The 16,640-nt window shown below is 43.2% G+C and overlaps 1 protein-coding gene across 7 annotated transcripts in view; it reads left to right on the top strand.

The window, feature by feature from the left end:
• The window catches only part of LOC308573170 (ankyrin repeat and fibronectin type-III domain-containing protein 1-like), a 384,306-nt gene that overhangs the window by 84,472 nt on the left and 283,194 nt on the right, over positions 1-16,640 (top strand). For 6 of the 7 annotated variants that reach the window (XM_081169829.1, XM_081169832.1, XM_081169831.1 and 3 more), the window contains 2 exons: positions 3,427-3,620; positions 10,161-10,390. In XM_081169829.1, coding sequence (XP_081025955.1) covers positions 3,427-3,620; positions 10,161-10,390 — 424 coding nt within the window. Of the gene's footprint in view, positions 1-2,432; positions 2,554-3,426; positions 3,621-10,160; positions 10,391-16,640 lie in introns of all 7 variants that reach the window. The other variant, XM_081169835.1, reaches the window with a different exon arrangement.

Below are 16,640 nucleotides of genomic sequence, written 5' to 3' on the forward strand. Positions count from 1 at the left end.
TCCTTCCCACTGCAGCCCTGAAGGAAATGCTCTCCCTCTAAAAAAGTTGTTGTAGTCCCAGTGGCATAACGTGGGGGGTGCAGGGGGGGTGCGCTCGCACTCGCAGCTCTCTGCCCCTACCTGGCTCACTCACTCTCTCACTGCAGTGCTGGCTGTGCGAATCTGATCCGAGCCGCCGGGTCGGCGCCCACTGTGGAGGGGGGGGTGCCAGGCATGCGGTGAGGTTAGGGGGCGCAAATTACTTGCCTTGCCCCGGGTGCTGACAACCCATGCTACACCACTGTGTAGTCCAGCAGCATATTTAGGGCTGCAGGTTGCTCATCCCTACATTAATATGCTCAAACTGTCTTGCCCCAGTGAGTAACCTGGCTGCTGAATTCTGCAATAGTTTCTTTACCGTTTTCAGAGGCAGCCCTATGTATAATGTGTTGCAGTAATCTAACCTAGAAGTTACCAGAGCATAGACAACAGTAGTTAGGCTGTCCCTGTCCAAAAGGGGTGCAGCCAGGCCACCAGCCAAAGTTGATGGAAGGCATTCTGTGCCACTGAGGCTACTTAAGCCTCAAATGACAGCAATGGGTCCAGAAGTACCCCCAAGTATCTAGAGATACCCCCAAGTCTCTCCAGGTACCTGCTCCTTCAGAGGCAGTGTAACCCCATCAAGAACAGGCCACCTTCCATCCATCTGGCCTAGGGAACCATCCACCAACAGTGCCTCAGATTTACATGGATTGAGCTTCAGTTTGTTGGCTCTAATCCAGTCCACTACCAAGGCAAGAAAATGGTTCAGTGCATTCACTGCTTCACCTGCAGATTTAAAGGAGTAGCACTGTATGTCATCAGCATATCAGCTATGTGTGACAGAATACTCCAATCATCCAGATAACCCCACTCAGGGGTTTTATGTAGATGATAAACAGCATAGGGAATAAAATCACATCCTGAGGAACCTTACATTAAAGTCACCACGGGGCTGAAGAATACTCCCTAAGCAACACCCTCTGGAAACATCCATCCAAGTAGGTCTGGAACTACCGCAAAGTGGTGCCACCCATTCCTAACTCGGACAGCTGCTCTAGAAAGATACCATGGTCAATGGTATCAAAAGCTGCTGAGAGGTCAATGAGGTCTCTCTTCCAACAGAAGTCTTCATATAGGGTGACCAAAGCATATTCTGTGCCAAAACTGGGCCAAAGCCCCGATTGAAAGGGATCTAAAAGATCTGGTCCACAACCACCTGCTAAAGAACCTTGCTCAAGAAGGGGAGATTAGTAGCTGGTTGGACCTTACTTAGATTTTCCAAAGCCAGGGAGGGCTTCTTGAGGAGTGGTTTTACCACTGCCTCCTCCAAGCAGGCAGGCACTACCCCTTCTCAGAAGGAGGCATTAATAATCTCCCCAGCCCAGTCAGTTATCCCATCCCTGCTAGTTTTTATCAGTCAAGAGGGGCAAGGATCTAGGGCACAAGTGGTTTGTCCGATCCAAACACCTTATCCATCCTATATACTGTATTTGGAACTTAAAATAATTATCCAACTCAAAATGTTTGTATACTGTGGCCATTCTTTTAATATTGGCAAGCACCCCTTCATGTCATAGCTTTGATTCCCAAGCAGCAAATACATTTGGGCAAAATTTAGTAGCGATACAATCTTCCATACCCTCATGGTTTGCTCAGCAGGTAGGAATTGATAATGACTAGTTAATAACTTTAAGTGGAATAATTTTTAAAATCCTTGTCAAACATTGATTATGAGTTCCACAGCTGAAAAAGCAAAACAACAGTTATTTATAGGCCTTGGTGCATTTGGTGGTTGATTATACCTGACCTTTGTGCAATCTTCATGTACTCTCCTTGAGGGCCTTTGCTAGTAGAATGTCACCACCTGCAGCAAGGCTGTGTGGTAGGTATGCTTTTGGGAGGGATTTGCAGATGCTGGGTGACTCTTTTGCCTTCTTCAAGGAATTAAAAATCACAATATTTGCCCATCTAGCCCTGTCCCTCCCTCTGCTGTGCCTCTCTTGATTGTAGCATCTGATGCTGTGCTTTACTTTTTTCCCCTTAATGGAGATGTTTCATGTGTTTCTAAATATCATCTAGTTTGGCGAGAGAGAGAGAGAGAAAGAGAGATAAAGAAAGAAAGCACAGATCTGCAAATCCCCAGAGAATATATTCCACTGTCAGAACTGGAAAGCAAAATAGGCCAAAAAAAAATTGTGAAATAATAATTGAGACTGGGCTCCATGCTTCTTCATGTATCCCTTGTTCTTTACTTCATCCTTAATAAATCATTGCCTGCAGCTGAGCAGATCAAAACATCAGTTCCCCAGAAGTGTGAGTTCTTTTCTCTGACTCCAGTGACAGTTATCTGTAAGCAGCGGTGTAGTGGTCCAGGGTTGCAGGGAGTGAAAGACCCATTGTTATTTCTGCAGCAGAGTCCCTGCTTCCAGTATCCCAGAGCTGCCCAATCAGCATGACAGGAGAGTTTTTTGGCCTTGGAAAATAAGACTTCTCGCCTTTTCTGTTAATTGCAGCCAATCCAAGTGAAAGGAGGTGAGTCAGTCATTAAGGATTGGCTTTTTGGGTCTCTGTGTGCCTTTGGGGCTAAAGTCAAACTATTGGAGAGTTACAGTGCCTGTTGTGGCTGTAGAGACTGATATGGGAGAAACAGCATAATATTTAACCACCGTAGAATCTTGGAAGCATAGAATTGTAGAGTTGGAAGGTACTCCAAGTGCCATCTAGTCCAACTCTCTGCAATGCAGAAATCTCATACATACAGGCGGCCATCTAACATCTCTTAGCTGCCAGAAATTTCTTACTGAAGTTAAGCTGGAATCTGCATTTTTAATTGAAAGGAGTAAAAAAAGAAACATAAAATGCACCTGATTGTCTGGGAATGTCTGTAAAAAAGGCTCAGTAAAGATCTTTGCAGCTAGCTTGCCTCCCCCTTTTGGAATCTCCCTGACTTACCGTACCTTCCAGAAGCAGTGACTGGTGGCGGTGGCAGGGTGAAATGGAAGGCTTATCTTTGTATTTTCATTGGCATGAGATTTATTGGATTTGTAGTTCTGAGTGGTCCAGGATCTTTACTAAAGGCCCTGAAATCCTGTTTTGTGCCAATAGCTTTGGTAAAGCTTTTCAGTGTAATGAAAATATAAATGAGTAGTGTCCCCCTCTTTGCCCCTTCATCTTGTTACTATTTCTTGAATGTAAGTTCTGGAGGTGGTGTTGGGGTTTGCTCATGATGAACATGGCTAAATTCAAAGGGGTTTTGGAATACGGAGTAAAAACTGTTTTCAACTCAAGGTGGGTCTTGTGTTCTGAACTCACCTAATTTCAAAAATCTGCTACTTCATTAGTAGGAATAAAAAATGTAATCATAGGCACATCTGATTGCAATCTCTTTCTTTTCTCCTTTTAAAGGTCATTAGACAGAAAGCCACAGAGACCTGTACTAGGAAAGTCAAGGACTCTTCCCAGCATTCCTCAGTCCCCAATCATAAACCGTGTTCCACTTCTAGATTCAAAATTGTACAAGAAAGATATGCCAGAACAGAAGCATTACAGAAACCACTCTGCCCCTGACTGTCAAAAAGGATGTACAGTGCCCTCTACAGGTAAGTTTCAATAAATGTAAGCAATCCTGTATACTTTGTTTTTAATTATTAATTCAATTTATGTTCTGCCAAAGGTTTGAGAAAAGCTTCAGGACAGCTCTTTTGTAGCCACCTTTTCAGGAGACTCATTAAATCATGCGTAGGCAAACTAAGGCCCGGGGGCTTGATCCGGCCCAACCGCCTTCTAAATCTGGTCCGCGGACGGTCTTGGAATCAGAGTGTTTTTACATGAGTAGAACGTGTCCTTTTATTTAAAATGCATCTCTGGGTTTTTTTGTGAGGCCTGCCTGGTGTTTTTACATGAGTAGAATGTGACCTTTTATTTAAAATGCATCTCTGGGTTATTTGTGGGGCATAGGAATTCATTCAGTTTCCCACCCCAAAATATAGTCCGCCCCCCCCAAGGTCTGAGGGACAGTGGACCAGCCCCCTGCTGAAAAAATTTGCTGACTCCGGCCTTAAATCCTTAAGAAACATGGTTCTAAACATTTTCTAGTTAAAAACTACCTTTAGAAAATTACCTGTATTACAAATGCACCTCCATTTTCAGTTTCTTTTTTCTCTGTGTGTCAGAGTTGTTGCTTGCCCCATGTGTCTCAGCAGGCAGTGCAGTGTACCTCCGGGGGCGAAGTCAAACCACTGGAAAATCACAGTGCTTGCTGTGGCTGCAGAGACGGATAACTTGTAACTGCTGCCTCCTGTGTTGTTTTTGCTGTTAGCAGCACCAAAGTAACCTTTCTGGGGCGTAACCCTGAGCAGTGTGTATGAAGGTCCTGGATTGCTCAGACCAAGACCACCCTCTTGGTCTTGCTGATGTGGTCCAAATGAAAGCAGAGCAATACATTTGGCACCAGCTTGACTGCAGGAGTTGCTGGAAGGAGGAGACAAGGCACCATCCAACTGTTTTAGGCCTGGTTGGTGCTGATTTTATTACTGTATTGTTTAAGAAGACATGTACCGTATTTTTCGCTCTATAACACGCACCTGACCATAACACGCACATCGTTTTTAGAGGAGGAAAACAAGGGAAAAAATATTCTGAATGAAACAGTGGACGTATCATTTTTGTGCTTCATGCTGTGGCCACAGACATGTGATCTGATGGTGAATTTGGGGTGACCCAATGCAAAAATCCTGAGAATCCCTGTGGATCCATGCTTTGTAACCACGTTTTTGCACCATTGCAGCCCCAGGCAACAGTGGGTGCGTGATTTTTTTTGGGGGGGGCAGGCTGTAGCCATGGACATGCTATGTGTTCTGATGGTGAATTTTGGCTGACCCAATGCAAAGATCCTGAGGATCCATGTGGACCCATACTTTTTAACCATGTTTTTGCACCATTGCAGCCCCAGGCAACAGTGGGTGCGTGATTTTTTTTGGGGGGGACAGGCTGTAGCCATGGACATGCTATGTGCTCTGATGGTGAATTTTGGCTGACCCAATGCAAAGATCCTGAGGATCCATGTGGATCCATGCTTTGTAACCACGTTTTTGCACCATTGCAGCCCCAGGCAACAATGGGTGTGTGATTTTGGGGGGGCAGGCTGTAGCCATGGACATGCTGTGTGCCCTGATGGTGAATTTGGGGTGACCCAATGCAAAAATCCTGAGAATCCCTGTGGATCCATGCTTTGTAACCACGTTTTTGCACCATTGCAGCCCCAGGCAACAGTGGGTGCGTGATTTTTTTTGGGGGGGCAGGCTGTAGCCATGGACATGCTATGTGCTCTGATGGTGAATTTTGGCTGACCCAATGCAAAGATCCTGAGGATCCATGTGGACCCATACTTTTTAACCATGTTTTTGCACCATTGCAGCCCCAGGCAACAGTGGGTGCGTGATTTTTTTGGGGGGGGACAGGCTGTAGCCATGGACATGCTATGTGCTCTGATGGTGAATTTTGGCTGACCCAATGCAAAGATCCTGAGGATCCATGTGGATCCATGCTTTGTAACCACGTTTTTGCACCATTGCAGCCCCAGGCAACAATGGGTGTGTGATTTTGGGGGGGCAGGCTGTAGCCATGGACATGCTGTGTGCTCTGATGGTGAATTTGGGGTGACCCAATGCAAAAATCCTGAGAATCCCTGTGGATCCATGCTTTGTAACCACGTTTTTGCACCATTGCAGCCCCAGGCAACAGTGGGTGCGTGATTTTTTTTGGGGGGGCAGGCTGTAGCCATGGACATGCTATGTGCTCTGATGGTGAATTTTGGCTGATCCAATGCAAAGATCCTGAGGATCCATGTGGACCCATACTTTTTAACCATGTTTTTGCACCATTGCAGCCCCAGGCAACAGTGGGTGCGTGATTTTTTTTGGGGGGGACAGGCTGTAGCCATGGACATGCTATGTGCTCTGATGGTGAATTTTGGCTGACCCAATGCAAAGATCCTGAGGATCCATGTGGATCCATGCTTTGTAACCACGTTTTTGCACCATTGCAGCCCCAGGCAACAATGGGTGTGTGATTTTGGGGGGGCAGGCTGTAGCCATGGACATGCTGTGTGCTCTGATGGTGAATTTGGGGTGACCCAATGCAAAGATCCTGAGGATCCATGTGGATCCATGCTTTGTAACCACGTTTTTGCACCATTGCAGCCCCAGGCAACAGTGGGTGCGTGATTTTTTTGGGGGGGCAGGCTGTAGCCATGGACATGCTATGTGCTCTGATGGTGAATTTTGGCTGACCCAATGCAAAGATCCTGAGGATCCATGTGGACCCATACTTTTTAACCACGTTTTTGCACCATTGCAGCCCCAGGCAACAGTGGGTGCGTGATTTTTTTTGGGGGGGGACAGGCTGTAGCCATGGACATGCTATGTGCTCTGATGGTGAATTTTGGCTGACCCAATGCAAAGATCCTGAGGATCCATGTGGATCCATGCTTTGTAACCACATTTTAAGTGGGGAGGGAAGGAAAAACACAGAAGGCTAAGAATGCAGGAGAGGGCTATAACGTGAGGAAAGGAAGGCAAAAGTTTCCCCCCACCCACCCACACAAGCCAGCCACTGTTTAAGGATTTCATCCTTTTAAATGGAAGAAAGCATATTTGAATGCTGTGTGTCTCCAAAAACAAAAAGCAGGAAGTCAAATCAGAATTTTAAGCCGAACCTGTAATCTCTCTTCCCTTCACAAACATTGTTCCCTCCGGAGCAGGGGCAGGATAGAACGACGCTCTGCTTCCCTCTCTTCTTGCCTGGAGGGGAGGGGCTTTCCCTGCTCTTTGTTCCGTTTGAGCAAACACAGCAACGAAACAGAGAGGGTGGGCAGTAAGACCCTGAGGCAGAATGCAGGAACACAACAGCTTCCTCTCTCACGGAGCTCCCTTCTCCCTGAAGCGCGGTTTGATTTTTGCCTTATTTTTCGGCTCCAGGGACCACACATTCGCTGCATAACACGCACAGACATTTCCCCTTCCTTTTTAGGAGAAAAAATCTGCGTGTTATAGAGCGAAAAATACGGTAATTGGTGATGTGTTAGCCAGGGCATTTGAGTACCCCCTAGTTTTTAGTGTTTATTCTTGGTTTTTTGTGTGAGAAGATAAACGAGTGAAATTTTTTCTGCCATTTGCGAAGTTGGGTTGGGGGAATCAGATTGTGGGATTTGGAATAAGTAGGTTACTTTTGGGATGTTGATCATTTTGATCATGACTATTTTGTCTGAGAAGCTGAAGTTGGTGTTGTTCCATTTTCTCAAGTCTTTGTTGATTTGTCACCACAGGAGGTTGTAATTGTGGAGGTACGGTTTGTTGAGGTTTCTGGTTATTTGTACCCCATGGTATCTGAACTTGGTGTGGCAGAGTTTTACCTTAGTGATGTTGGTGAATTCTTTTTGTATATTTGAGGGAGGAGCGTGTGTTGAAACACATAGCCTAAAATACCTGACACCATTGCAAATGTGTTGGGTTCTTTGTTTAGGGCAGCTACTGTGTTTATGGGGTCTGGCGTGACATCAGGTCACCTGCAAAAAGCCCTAATTTATAGGTTCTGCCTTTTGTTTCCACTCCCTTGATGTCTGTTGCTGCTCAGATTCAGATTGCTAGGGGTTTCAGAGGAAGGGAGACAGTGGACATCCTTGTTTTGTGCCTCTTCGGATAGGTATGGTATTAGAGTCCACACTGTTAGTCCTGCATTATGCTGAGGCTTGGGAGTACAGTGGTGCCTCGCAAGACGAAATTAATTCGTTCCGCAAGTTTTTTCTTCTTGCGAGTTTTTCGTCTTGCGAAGCACGGTTTCCCATAGGAATGCATTGAAAATCAATCAATGCGTTCCTATGGAGACCGTCCGGGGAGAGAGGGGAAGGCGCGCGCGCCTTCCCCTCTGTCCCCGGAGATTGCGGGGCTGGCAACGGGGAGCCCCTTGTCTTCTCCCCGCCGCCCCTTGCTTCAAAAGAGGTCCGGGGACAGCGGGGAAGACGCGCTGCGCTTTCCCGCTATCCCCGGAGCTTGCGGGGCAAGCTTCGTTTTGCGAAGCAAGCCCATAGGGAAATTCGTCTTGCGAAGCAACTCGAAAACGAAAAAACCTTTCATCTTGCAAGTTTTTCGTCTCGCGAGGCGTTCGTTTTGCGGGGCACCACTGTAGATTTGTTTGAGGGTTTGTAAGAACTTGGGACCAAATTTCATTTTGGTTAGTACTGCTAGTAGGCATTTCCATTCTAAGTAATCAGAGGCTTTGAGGATGTCTAGGCGCATAATTGTCAGTGGGAGTTTTGTTGTTTTGCTGTGTTTGATTAAATTCAGTAGTTTCCTAATAGGGTCTGTTATATTGCGACCAGGGATGAAGCCAGTCTGGTCTGGGGCTATTAATTTGTGTAGAATTTTTTTTAGGCGGTTAGCCAAGTTTGATGTGAATATCTTGTAGTCTTGGTTTATTAATGATATCAGGCGGCATGATTTTACTTTGAGGCTGTCTTTGAGTGGTTTTGGGATAGATACTATTTTAGAGGAGGTCCAGGTTTTAGGAATGGGGCCCTCTTTTATGATGTCATTAAATAGACAGGTCATGTAGGGCATCAGGGGTTCTTTGAATTTCTTATAGAATTCTTCTGTAAAGCCATCTGGCCCTAGGGCTTTGTGCGGTTTCAGTTTTTTGAGGACCGTATCTATTTCCTCTGGGGTGATAGGACTGTCAATGAATTTCTGTTCCTCATCAGTTAAGGTTGGCATGGTCAGCCCTGTTAGGAATTTTCTGATTTCCTCTTCAGGTGGGTTAGGTTGGAATAAAATTCCGCAAATTCTGAGTTTATTTCTTTGTTATGTTGCCGTCTTTTTTAGTGATGCAGTGAATTCTTATTTTGGTTGATTTTGCATTGTTTTGTAACGATTTGTTGGGTCTCTGGACCGTAATAAAGATTGATGATGATGGTTGTTTTCCCTATGCCTGTTTGCTAATAGTCTGAAGTTTTTCCCTCCAGACTCGTAAAAGGGTTGTTTTGAATATAGAATATTGATCATTGTTTTGTTGATTTCTAGTGAGTTGAGTTCCCTCCTTTTTTGTTCTACAGGTTTAAGGAGTCCTTGGCTCATGTTTGTAGCGTGATGAGAGAGTTGTGATGTCTTGTTCTGTTTTGCTAATTTTTGACCGCTTTCATAGTGTTCCAAAGGAGAGGGGTTGTTATATTGTCTACATCATTTGCTTTGAAATAGTTTTGGAGAGTTTTTGTGAGACTCTCTCAAATTAGTTTATTTGTGATTAGGATGGGACTGAAGGGACCATGATGGGGTGGTTTGTGTTTCTGAAGGACCATGATAGGGTGGTTTGTGTTTCTGGCTGCCTGTGGCACCCCTCTGACGGCAGGGGAGGGTCCTCACAGTGCCTGTCTTCTCCTGGTGTGATAACCCTTGCACAGCTCTCCGTTGGGCCTCTGCCTGCTTCCCTTGTGCCAGTTACCAGAGAGGTTGGATCAGGGCCTCTGCAGCTATCATTGGTAGCAGCTGTGGGAAACTTCTCCACCTGAGACCCTAGAGAGCTTCTGGTAGTTAAACTGTTGCAGACTAGATAGAACACCAGCTCCTTATATTTGTGCAGCGTGTACTGTGCTAAGAGGTTTCAATTTTTAATGGACCTTTTTTGAGTCTTTTCTCATAAAAATATTTATTGCCTTTTGTATGCATGTTCTTCTTTCTCAAACTGTTTTTTTTTGGTGTCCTTAGAATGTTCACTTAACTCTGCACCCTCATTTTGACCTATTTTCATGCTAGCAAAAAGATAGGCGATATACTGCTTGCATCCTCATCTTTCAGCTACTGACAAGGGTTTACATTACCTGTGTGAATACACACACCAATAATATTTATTCATCTAGGCAGTACACCTAGGCAGTACACACTTAATAAAGAACGAGAAAAACATGCTGTTCATGCTGGCAATCTTCACTCCAGGAAGGAAACACAGTTGCTTAAATTAATGGAAACATGGTTTTTATCCTTCGGAGGAAAATGTTGACAAGAAGTGGAAATCTTGTAGCAAAAGTGTTAATTTTGGATCCTTATTTGATGGCCATGGGTCCTTTTCTCTCTCTTACTCCCCTGTCCTAGGAGAAACATGGCAGCTGGAAGATGATTGTGCCGAATCTGTGAGGGAACCTGCCCTTCAGCCAAGGCTGTGCACTGCCATGGACGAGGCGCCTTTCAGATCCTTGAGAACTCGGTCCTTCTACATGAGGAAGAGCCTTTCAGTGGATAACCACTTAAGTGCCCTCAGCTATTCTATCCACCCCACAGAAACCAAGACAGAGCGGGTCAAAACTAAACTTCGAAGGCAATTTGTGAGTACCAAATGGCTTATTTCCCACATTTATTGAAAGGCTTGCAGTCCATGCATTTTCAAAATTTGCACCACTGTTAGTTATTCCTGCAAACAGCTTGCATACTCTACTGCAACTGATGGTGCAGTATATCAGAAACAGGTCTGTGCAGAGTTTGTCTGAGGCCTGGGGTGGGAGTTTTGTTAGAATAAAGTTATAAACTCTAAGCTTAGCCCTCTGAGGCCCAGGATGAGTGTACCTGACTGCCCCCCATTGGCCCATTCAGAAGTATTGAATCTTACTTACTGATCTGATATTCAGTATCTTCATGTAGCTCCCTACCATCTACATTGTTAAAGCGTATAACTTTGGCATCCGAAATATGCTCTGCTTGAATTGGGTAAATGTGTGCACATATTGTGCATATATGCACTCATCTAACTTTCCTTTCAGCTTTGAAAACTGCTGTTGAAACCCTGCATTTGTCACAAGAAAATAAGACTTTTCCATTTGTTGTCACCAATTTTAATCCTTCCCAAAATTTGACTGAAAAATTTTGAACCAGAAATCTTGCAGCAGTAGAATAACAGTTCACATCAGTACATAAGTGGTAAAGAGACTTCAAAACACAAGTATATCTATGAGAGATAAATATCCAGGTTGACTTGAGCAGAACCATATATGGGAGGAATCTAGAATAGAAATGGGTGCTTTTAAGCCAAAATTGCAGGAGCAATCCAGTTACTGGAGGAAGAGTGAAAGAGATGCATGGGAAGAGTTGTGGTTTGCAACTCAAAGTTCAGTATCAGTAATGTATCTGGTTTTAGGAAGGGATGAGTTTGAAATTGTAGCCCCACAGTCTGTGTGTTGAAGGGTAATGAATACAGTGGTGCCTCGCAAGACGAAAATAATTCGTTCCGCGAGTCTTTTCGTCTTGCAATGTTTTTCGTCTTGCGAAGCACGGTCCGTCGCAACTGCGCCTCTTCAAGCGGCTTTTTAAAAAAAGCGCAAGACGTTTTCGGCTTGCGAAGCAAGCCCATAGGGAAATTTGTCTAGCGAAGCAACGCAAAACCGAAAAACCCTTTCGTCTAGCCAGTTTTTCATCTTGCGAGGCATTCGTCTTGCGGGGCACCACTGTAATGAACAGCAATAAGCTTCTTGTTTCCCAATCTGTAGCAGAATTTATGTCACATAAATTTAGGAGAACAGATGAAAAAGCCAAGCACAAGAGAGGTGCCATGTCAAAAGGATAGCAGAAGTGGGATAATTGCTTCTACTATCTAAAAACTATAGACTCAAGGTCCCCAGAAGAAAGAAAGCAATTCAAAAACAATGAAGGATTGTAGGTGGTGAACATTTTAGAATGTTGATTCCCTAACATTGTAGATTGTCTTACATAAACAAAATGTTTAAAGGATTTTCACTTACTTGAAAGGGGAAAATATTTCATAAGAGGTTTTTTCCAGTTTGTCAGTTTAATTCCAAAGAGCCCATTCCATGTTGCTTTCTAGGACTTCACTTCTCTAGATGTGAGTAAGGGAAGGTTCACCTGTCTTCTTTAAAAGTAGTCCTTATTCCCTAAGATAGACAGGCTAATAATTTAAGCGGGCTACCTCCAGCAAGTAGGGGTTGTAAAGACCAAAATAGGCTTGCTCATAGCAGCAAAACTACTGATTTACTAGGTTACTTTGGAAGAAAGCTGTAAACATTTTTTTTCAAATGTATTATTTTGAGTCTAATAGGAGATAGCACTGGAGCAGAAATAACAGATGGAACACAGTTTGTAAAGTAAGATGTTATTAAAATTTAATGGGTTCATTTACCACTTTCTGAGAGACACCTGATCTGAGAGTGATATGCTCATTTCCTTACCTCATTACCAGTTTCAGGATTGTAATGAAGGGATCAAGTGTAATGAAGGGATCCACTGATAGACAATGCTTCCATGGATAGACTTTCCATTTTGTATGCAAGTACATGAAAATAATCAGAAACAATGAGAGGAAAATAATCAGAAACAATGAGAGGAAACCAGGAGCAGTTGTTACAAACCTGTGTCGTTAGAGGGCAAGGAGAAAGGCAGTAGTGACAAAACTATTTGCCTGTTTTTCCACAATGCGTTGCCAGTGTCTTTACCCCCATTCTATTTGATATTAGATCTTGTTTTTAGATCTTGCCTGATGCTGTTTAAGTTTCCATTTTGCTTGGGTCTGACTGCTCTTTTTTGGGTACTTTGGTGGGTCTCTAAAAATCTTGGTTTCATTTTTCCGCAATGACAATGCTAGTCATGGATTATTCTGATATAAAATATAGAACTCTGCTGTGACAATTCGATGGATTCCGATTTAAGATCCTGGTTCTTCAAATTGCAAGTGAAAAAACCCACAGTTGAATGAAAGCAGCCATATTTGATACCATCATTTGTGGTGAGAAGCAGAAAGCATCAAAAGGATTTCTGATGATTAGAGTGAGTCAGTTTTGCTTTGGGGTAAGAAACTGACTGCAAGTTTCGTTTGTTGTTTTATCCTACCCTAGAGGTTGGGAAGGCATTTTCATTTTGCTTAGATTTTCCGGTGGCTTTTTTCCTTTTCCCACTTAAAATATGTGGTCTAGTTTGCTTGAGTGAGTTATCTGGATGTATTTGTACACCTGCAGTGCACTTGTTCTTTGTGCCTCTGGCATGCTGTGGTTTAGACAGTGTAGATTAGTTTATGGGAAATTGTGGTGAAGGTGGATAAATGCTTCACTTTTGCAAACAAAGCCTTTGACCACATGGTCTCATAGTACTTTCTTGTCCTGTGGTTCTAAGATGTTATATCTCTGGCTTTGTAGATAGCCCAGAGTTTTAAGAAATGAAAAGATGAGGCTAAACCTGAAAAGGCTAAACCTGAGATCATTTAAGCCTTTTTCAGCTTTCAAAACACCTTACCAAAAAAATAAATTGAAAGCATAGTCTGTAGTGACAGCAATAATGGCTTTGTAATATTGCTGCAGGAGCAAACAAAAGGATGCAGCCCAGGTGTGCAGATGGTAAACTGCCTTGGTGTGCTTTAGTGGTACCTGGGATACAGGCACATTTCTCTTTACAGTTTCTATGATTTGTTCAAGTCCCCACCATCTTGGCTTACAACAAATAGAAAGAGCTCCTGAGTGTGCTACTAGGAAAACTGGCAGAGAGTTCCCTTTAGCAATTTCAATTCTAAGCTTCCAGAAAGCAGTACAGATACTGATCTCCCTCTCCCCACTTTCCTGCATATTTCCTTCAGAAAAAAGAAAGGTTTTCCTCCTTCCACTGTCTCTCAGGCTTACAGAGATATTTGTTAATACTGATAGTGATGTATGGTGCACCATCCTTCTGACAGTGGCACCCTGTAATCTTGATTGGTAAGTAGATAGATGGTCCTTCCGTATTCATGATTCTATTATTATGCTCTTATTGCCACGGGATGCCTAGAGGGCACATCACACTAAACTAGAAATACTACTACTACTACTACTACTACTATTTTATTTTATTTTATTTCTCTCACAATGAGAGCATCCTGACTCCAGAGATAAACTTTAGTGCCACCTAGTGACTGAACTATTTAATGACACTATCAGCATGCTTCAGGCTTCTGATAATCTTGGTGTTTTTTTCTAGAACCCCAATGGTTAATTGATATCTATTTTGTAAAGCTACAAGATTCATGTGCCTCATGATGCAGCAGGTTTAGGGCAATTAAAAATGAACAGTTGACATACTTAAAGCAAGGGCTGAGGAGTTGTGAACATTAGCATGCTTGCTCTCGCATGAAAAAAACAAAGGCAAAGAGTTATATAACTCCATTTCTCCATGTGAGAAGAATAACAGATATTTGCAGAACTATTTTTTGACTACCTTAGTTGATCACTCCTATTTACCTTTTTTGTGGTTTGTACATGTTAATGCTCTTGTTGTTTAGTTGTGTCCGACTCTTCATGACCCCATGGACAAGAGCACGCCAGGCACTCCTGTCTTCCATTGCCTCCCGTAGTTTGGTCAAACTCATGCTGGTTGCTTCGAGAACACTGTCCAACCATCTCGTCCTCTGTCGTCCCCTTCTCCTTGTGCCCTCCAACTTTCCCAACACCAGGGTCTTTTCCAGGAAGTCCTCTCTGCTCATGAGGTGGCCAAAGTATTGGAGCCTTAGCTTCATGATCTGTCCCTCTAGGGAGCACTCAGGGCTGATTTCCTTAAGAATGGATAGGTTTGATCTTCTTGCAGTCCATGGGACTCTTGAGTCTCCTCCAGCACCATAATTCAAAACCATCAATTCTTCAGCGATCAGCCTTCTTTATGGTCCAGCTCTCACTTCCATACATCACTACTGGGAAAACCATGGCTTTAACTATACGGACCTTTGTTGGCAAGGTGATGTCTCTGCTTTTTAAGATGCTGTCTAGGTTTGTCATCACTTTTCTCCCAAAAAGCAGGCATCTTTTAATTTCATGACTGCTGTCACCATCATGGAGCCCAAGAAAGTAAAATCTGTCACTGCCTCCATTTCTTCCCCAGGAGGTGATGGGCCCAGTGGCCATGATCTTAGTTTTTTTTATGTTGAGCTTCAGACCATATTTTGCACTCTCTTTCATCCTCATTAAAAGGTTCTTTAATTCCTTCTCATTTTCTCCCATCAAGGTTGTGTCATCTGCATATCTGAGGTTGTTGATATTTCTTCCAACTGAGGTGCAAAAATGGGAAGGCCTCTGCCAGAGCCTTTCTTGCTGTTGATTCACTCTTTTTAGCAGGTAAGATAGCCACCAACTTAAATGGCTTTAAAAAGAGTATTAATCAAATTCCTGGAGGTGAAGGCTATGTTCTATCTCTACTGTTGGACACAGGACAATGCTAATTGGTGGCTATTGCAAGTAGGGAGAGCGTATCTGTATTACTCAGGCTTCCCATAGGCATCTGGTTTGCCACTGTGAGAACAGGATTCCAGACTTAATGGATGTTTGCCCTGATCCAGTAAGGCTGCTTTTGGACTTCCGGGGGAAGAACATGACGGACTGAATGCCTTCTGTCAGCAGGCTTCCAATAGAGATAATTACATGGTAATTGATGATTGCCAAGACATAAATCTTGGCTATTGAATTCACTCTGGAGAGTGAACAAGGGATTAATCTCTGATGCTCTGAAAAAGTCATTTTTTACACCTAGAGACTGAGAAACTGTCAGCTCCTGGGAACCCGATTGGGAGTGAGTGACTTATGAGAGGAGGATTTAACATCTTGCCCAAAAGCCACATAAGAGCCCTGATGGGCAGGGAGTCTGCAAAAGCATCACTTTCTTAATTACCTCTGAGACAGTTACATTTCATGACTAGGAGAGGTTTCTCTGTCTGCCACTAGAAATTTACATCTAGTGTGTGAACTGTTTTCTGGCTTTAAGAAGAGTAGATCATTAAAGAGCTGAAGGCAGAACAAAAAGCATGTTCTAATTGTTTGATTCAAAAAAGTTTTAAACCAACTGCTAACAATACTTTAAGTTTTGAACTAAACTAAAGGTTACAGAATGACTAACCTGGACAAACATAGAAGTCCCATCAGCTTGAAAATGCCACCCAGCTTAGAGTACCACAATAGTATTCTACATAAGAATTCTACCAGCCATGATTGTCTCAATTTAGAAATTTCCAAAGCATCTACTACAGCCAAGTTGCCTCCAAAGTACTTTTGCCTGGCTCACATTGTGAACCCCCAAAACACAATTTCTTGAGTTTCTGTTTGTTCTTTTACTTGTTGTTCAAACCCTTTATAGTATCTTATAAAAAAAAATATTTATTTCCATAACACTTTGAATGTGCCCACTTTAAATTCCCATTGGACAGATGCATCTACTATTGATTTTCCATCCTTGGTAAAAACAAACAAACAAACAAAAAAACGGGGGGGGGGGAGGTCATAAACCATGCCATATAACCTCAATGGCTTAATTAACTGTCCTCAGGATATTGGCCCCACTTTTAAGTATTAACCCAATTTACCTGAGACTTCTAAATTTTAGGAAATTAAGTGGATGGACCTATGTTTACTTGATATTTGCATACTAATTGCTTTTGCGTCCTGGGGAAATGTGCGACAAGATCAGAATTGGTTCAGGAAATAGTATGAAGTTATGAGGTCACTCATGATGGTGTGGGCTGTTTTAAAAAGTAAAGAATTGGGAATAGTGGTGTATATTTGTGGAGGAGGAGAAGGGTGGAAGTTTCTCTACTTATCTTTTGGTTGTCTCTTTACTTTGGCTACC

This window comes from Podarcis bocagei (genome assembly GCF_964188305.1).
Source record: "Podarcis bocagei genome assembly, chromosome: 14".
Classification (NCBI taxonomy): domain Eukaryota; kingdom Metazoa; phylum Chordata; class Lepidosauria; order Squamata; family Lacertidae; genus Podarcis; species Podarcis bocagei.